The sequence below is a fragment of the Phycomyces blakesleeanus genome (genome assembly GCF_001638985.1).
Source record: "Phycomyces blakesleeanus NRRL 1555(-) unplaced genomic scaffold PHYBLscaffold_62, whole genome shotgun sequence".
In the NCBI taxonomy this organism is placed as follows: Eukaryota; Fungi; Mucoromycota; class Mucoromycetes; order Mucorales; family Phycomycetaceae; genus Phycomyces; species Phycomyces blakesleeanus.
This window is the reverse complement of record NW_017265197.1, coordinates 1-6,296: the sequence shown is the minus strand read 5'-3', so window position 1 is coordinate 6,296 and position 6,296 is coordinate 1. Positions and strand designations below refer to the sequence as shown.

General features: G+C 34.8%; 1 protein-coding gene across 1 annotated transcript; it reads right to left on the bottom strand.

Moving 5' to 3' along the window:
• Positions 1 to 3,653: 3,653 nt before the first annotated feature.
• On the bottom strand, positions 3,654 to 6,009 carry PHYBLDRAFT_189633 (hypothetical protein; the record flags this gene model as incomplete). The annotated part of the gene is made up of 5 exons (XM_018439694.1): positions 3,654 to 3,744; positions 4,298 to 4,344; positions 5,198 to 5,252; positions 5,666 to 5,679; positions 5,763 to 6,009. The coding sequence occupies 5 exons, from the start codon at positions 6,007 to 6,009 to the stop codon at positions 3,667 to 3,669; spliced, it is 441 nt and encodes a 146-aa protein (XP_018283119.1). The 3' UTR covers positions 3,654 to 3,666.
• Positions 6,010 to 6,296: the final 287 nt, after the last annotated feature.

Here is a 6,296-nt window from a genome sequence, read left to right as displayed (position 1 = left end):
CAATCTCCGGAGCTGTTACACACCAGGCACACGTACACTACACACTCGAACAGTGCAAACCAACCATTACACAACAGGGTTTTGATTTACATGGATTTTAATAGTATCAAATATAAGTAATATTACTCTGACTCGCTTTAATAAACAAAGCTTTCAAAACATCTACTTTTTCCTATATTGAGATACTAGCTCAATAATAATCCCGAATACCTCAGTGTACCTCAGTGTGTGTATACGAAAAACTGCATAATTTATTTTAAATAGCCGTACGGTAAAATCTGGCGGATTAATCAATAAACAGCACCGACAAAAAAAAAAGGAAACTATCAATAGTGCTTTTGAGAAATGATATATTAATATTAGATAATTAGTAAATCTCAGCTATATACTCTTTATAGAATAAAATCTAAACTCTTAATCAGTTTACGTGAATGGAATAAGAATTTTTACAAATGGTTTATGTGTATGCACCTTGAACCTTGAACCTGAATAAACTTATTCGAAGGAGTATTCAAGCAATCATGATTGTTTTTATCTTGATTTTGGGAACTTGAGACGGCGGGTGTATTTGGTGACCATCGCCATTTGGAAGAGAAAAGCAGCGACATTAGGAGATTGAAACTTGTAGAACGAGGGAGAAAAATAAAAAGTAATAGTAGTTGGCTGTAAAGAGGTCAGTAATCCGACTCTAGACACTATACAGCTCGAAAGCTCTTCCTAATAATAAAGTCTCTTACTATTTACTTTGCCCCCACTCAAGTACTCTGTTCAAAACACGTGTATTCAAAATTGCAAATGATTGGCTCATGTCAAAATAAAAAAAAAAGAACGCGTCTCAAATTGTGTGGCCCAAATATTATAACGCGTTTTAAAAAAAGAAACACTCTCACGGTATTATTTTTCTTCTTTGCGCTTTTTCATTAGTTTACTCCAATGTACAGCAACACCAGCAGCAGCAGCAGCAGCATCAGCACCCAGAAAAAAGTGTCGTCCAACGGCTCACTTGTGTTTGGCCCAAAGGCCATTCACAAGCATGTCCCAAAGCTGTTGAGACACACAATTCTGGTTAGATTAGCCAAAACTAATCTAGCCAAAGTTTTTGATCGAAAGATCAAAAAAGTGAAAATGATTGGTAAGTCATGTCTCTATATAATAGTAGATAAACAATATAATATTAATCAATAATATACCTATAGCACCAGACCTGCCCAAGGGGCTTAAGCGACGATTGGAGAAAGAAAATGAGCTGGAGCACAAAGCTCCAGCTCATTTTATCAAGCAAAAGAAAATGAGAATTGAAGAAGCAGGAATAAGAAGAAGAGACATTGATGCAAAAGAAGCAGAAAGAAGAAGAAGAGCAGAAAGAAGATATGTAGAAAGAGTAAGAAGAGCAGAAAGAAGAAGAAGACAAGCAGAAAGAGACGAAAGAAGAAGAGAAGAAGAAAGAAGAAGAGAAGAAGAGAGAAGAAGAGATGAAGAAGATGGTGATTATGAAGATGATGAAGAGGATGATGAAGATGAAGAAGAGGATGATGATGATGATGAAGAAGAAGAAGAAGAAGACGAAGAAGAAGAAGAAGAAGAAGAAGAAGAAGAAGAAGAAGAAGAAGAAGAAGAAGAAGAAGAAGAAGAAGAAGACGAAGTAGTAGTGAAGGAAGAAGAAGAAGACGAAGACGAAGTAGTAGTGAAGGAAGAAGAAGAAGAAGACGAAGTAGTAGTGAAGGAAGAAGAAGAAGTAGAAGTGAAGGAAGAAGAAGAAGAAGAAGAAGAAGAAGAAGAAGTAGAAGTGAAGGAAGAAGAAGAAGAAGAAGAAGAAGTAGAAGTGAAGGAAGAAGAAGAAGAAGAAGAAGAAGAAGAAGAAGAAGTGAAGGAAGAAGAAGAAGAAGAAGAAGAAATAGAAGGAGAAGAAGGAGAAGAAGAAGAAGAAGAAGAAATAGTAGTAAAAGAAGAAGAATTAGAAGATGAAGAATATGAAGAATATGAAGAATATGAAAAGTATCATATTGATACATTTGCATATGTTAAAGAATATGACGAAGATTATGAAGAAGAAGAAGAAGTAGAAGTGAAGGAAGAAGAAGAAGAAGAAGAAGAAGATGAAGATTATGAAGAAGAAGAAGAAGTAGAAGTAAAGGAAGAAGAAGAAGAATATGAAGAAAATGAAGAAGACGAATATCACGCTTATCATTATAGTACTTATGAATATCGTAAAGATTATGATGAAGATTATGAAGAAGAAGAAGAAGTAGAAGTAAAGGAAGAAGAAGTAGAATATGAAGAAGATGAAGATTATGAAGAAGAAGAAGAAGTAGAAGTAAAGGAAGAAGAAGTAGAAGTAAAGGAAGAAGAAGTAGAAGTAAAGGAAGAAGAAGTAGAATATGAAGAAAATGAAGAGTATGAAGAAGAAGAATATAGTGAAGATGACGATGATTATGAAGATGCCGAAGAATAAGAAGAAGAGTTGGCAACAGGAAGCAACAGAAGCAACATACTAACATACTAACAAGCAACAGATACTAACAAGCAACGGGAACTAACAAGCAACGGGAACTAACCTTACTCACAACTAACTACAAACAATTAACTTTTTGAACAACTAACATTATGAACAACTAAAATTACTAACAACTAACTTTACTAGCAAAATCCGGATCAGAGTCATAGCTAGAGTTAGAATTAGAGTCATAGCTAGAGTTATAATTAGAGTTATAGCTAGTGTTAGAATTAGAGTCATAGCTAGAGTTATAATTAGAGTCATAGCTAGAGTTATAATTAGAGTCATAGCTAGAGTTAGAATTAGAGTCATAGCTAGAGTTAGAATTAGAGTCATAGCTAGAGTTAGAATAAGAGTTATAGCTAGAGTTAGAATAAGAGTTGTAGCTAGAGTTAGAATTAGTTATAAGCATAGCCAAAAAAAATCAACTCTTATATATTTTAACCAAAATGTGTTATTATATATATTAGGAGCTTTGCTCCCCCCCTCCCCTCGGGGGAAGGGGTCATTGGCCTATGAAGTTTTATATAACTTTTCTCTACTGTCAATTGTGTACGGCACACAATTACCAAGTAGTATAGGCTTCATATTTTATTTTATTGAGAAACAAGTAAGTTAGATAATACGTGACAAAATTTATAAGTTGTATGACATGATATCTAACTTCATCCTGTTTTTTCTAATTAGACTAGGAGCTTTGCTCCCCCCTTCCTCTCAGAGGGTGACCCCATTGGCCTATGTTAAGTTCTATATGACTTTTTCTTACTGTTAATTGTGTGCCGTACACAATTACCAAGTAGTATAGGCCTTATATTTTATTTTATTGAGAAACAAGTAAGTTGAAGAATACGTGACGAAAGTTATAAGTTGTATGACATGATCTCTAACTTCATCCTGTTTTTTTCTAATTAGACTAGGAGCTTTGCTCCCCCCTCCTCTCAGAGGGTGACCCCATTGGCCTATGTTAAGTTCTATATGACTTTCCCCTACTGTTAATTGTGTGCCGTACACAATTACCAAGTATTATAGGCCTTATATTTTATTTTAATGAGAAACAAGTAAGTTAGAGAATACGTGACGGAAATTATAAGCTGTATGACATGATCTCTAACTTCATCCTGTTTTTTCTAATCAGATAAAATAAAATGAACTGCTGGGAGCATGGCTTTTAGCTAAAAGTCTAAATACGGGATAAAAGTCGAGATAAAAGCAACTGCTGGAGATGCTATTATATTATATTGCTTATTTTTCTTTATCATTATTATTATTATTATTATTATTATTATTATTATTATTATTATTATTATTATTATTATTATTATTATTATTATTATTATTGCAAAAGCAAAAAAAAAACCCCTAAAAAAGTCTGAGGGTACCCGGAGCCCAGAGACATGTGAAGATTGTACAAAAGAATCCATGTACATCCGACAATCATTTGAGATTAGCATGAAAGAATGTTATTGTTTGTAAAGCGAACAGTAATAGACTTTTTTCCTCTCTCTCTCTCTCTCTCTCTTAAGTAATTCGGTGGTAAGCTGAGAATTACAGCTTTCACACTAGGTTTGACTGAAAGATGGTAACAACCGCCGTTACAATGGGGCCGAGACTCATGTTAATTGAGTACATGACTAATTAAGAAAGATAGTTTAGTGTGATGGCTCAAGATTCACAATTCAGTATGTAACAATGGTGCTGTTTGAGTGATAAGAAAAAAAATGATGATAGGTGTATGTACATTGATGATATTTCATTATTATTATTTCTTTGGTCCGTATCGTATTTCACAATAATGAAATTCACTTGCTCGGCTATTGGATTATACTCCATAGTAATGAATCTACGACACACTAATAGAGCACAATAAAAAGTGAACTTAACATGCTAATATAACGATGAGGATTTTACAGTGAGCTAGTAGAAGAGGGGTGTGTGAGCGAGAAAAAGAAGACATGTAGTTTGGCTAGATGTGTCGGGGTTTTTTATTTTTTTTTATTTTTTGTGGTCGATCATTACCAAAGGGTCAGAGGTAGTTAGCAATAGAAATAAGTAGAGTCAGCACTCGTTATAGTAATAATTTAGCATGGAAAAGACATGGGTAAAATAGCCAAGCTTTAGAAGCCTTGTAGTATTATGGTCAGTCAGGCAAGTGGAGTTAGTATACTATCATTCTTTTCAAGGATTTGCTTTTTGTGGGGGGATATAATGATAATAACGTGTGAAGCTTTAATTGTTAGTTCAGCTAATTTAAACCATATAAATGTAAAATGAAGTTTCTGTATAATATGGTGCAATTTTTAGTAGGTCTTGTAGTATACACACTACAATTAAGTGAAATAAAAGCCATGGCCAAAAAACTGGTCTCTTCTTGCTAATAAACCTGGCAAGTTAACAATCTCCAGAACTATCACACACCAGGCACATATACACCACACATTCGTACAGTGTAAACCAACCAACCGTTACACAACACGGATTTGAATAGTAGCAAATATAAACAATATTACTTTGTCTCTTTAATAAATCATGCTCTCACAATATCTACTTCTCCTAATATTGAGATACTCATTCAAAATTAATCCCCAATACTCCACCACCAGCAACTCAATTGGATTATTTGTGCAAATGGTCCATGATCAATACCCACTTTCATTCAGTCAGACTTTATTTATTTATTTATCACCTGCTTCACTCAATTCTTACTGTCACAAATGCAATTGTACGAAGACGTGTATATCTTTGACTCTCTCATTTCAGGCTATAGACATTATCAGAGTAGTTTTACCTCTTACAATCTGCTCTTTTGGCTATATATATATCACATTGGTACGACCAGAACTCGGCTTCTTATGTCACATATCTCGGCTATCATTTTTTGTTAGCTATATCTTGTGTCTGCAGCACACACATTCAACGTCAACTGTCTTTACTGGGACCATCCATTGACCTCCCCGCTCTTATCATGTCTAAACCGTATCATATATCGTGCCTGTTCTCCATTTACTCTTTAATCATACATTCTATCCAAACTCTTGGACGCAAATGTCTCACTCATGGAATATTTCTCTCTTACTCGGCTAAGTTTTCTGCGACTTAATAAGCGTTATGATGATATCGGTATTTTGTATTCAACTCGTTATCAGCAACCCATTACAGTTCTGTTGCACTCACTCTCTCCTCCACGCCTACATCGATCACCCAATCTTTATTATACATTCTCTACAACATACCTTGAGCACACATTGCATGGCATTTAGTTACGAATTACCTATTTTCTTTCCTGAAGTGCAACCAGCCAGTCTAAAGTCGCCTTTCTCCATCACTGATACCCTCTTTTGTGTATTCGACATATATCTTCGTGGTCTCATATTTTGACTTCCCAATGACGCTATTTGTCTTACTTTGCCGTGTTCTTCTATGTGGTTACCACTCATAGAGGGTCTAATGGTACGAGGAGGGTACAATACGGCGGAAAAAAGGGTAACATGTTTCCACTTTCGTAACACAACTGCCATTCATTCCGCCGTAGTATATTTCAGTTTAAGCAGAATATAGGACTTTTACTTTATATTATTTTTCCTTAACTCTACGTGAATAGTACTAAAGCTTACCTTTATCATACGCTTCACCACTGTTTGTATAGTTTTCTCATCAAACTTCTTGCTTCATCAATTGTTTGTGTATCTTCTGATAAGATGTCTAGCTGTAGCCTTCAGGGGTTGTGGTTTTTATCAACAAGTCTGTTCTAATATCTTTATATAAGCTTTTATTTCTGAGCGGTCTTGGGTTATCCAGTGACCGT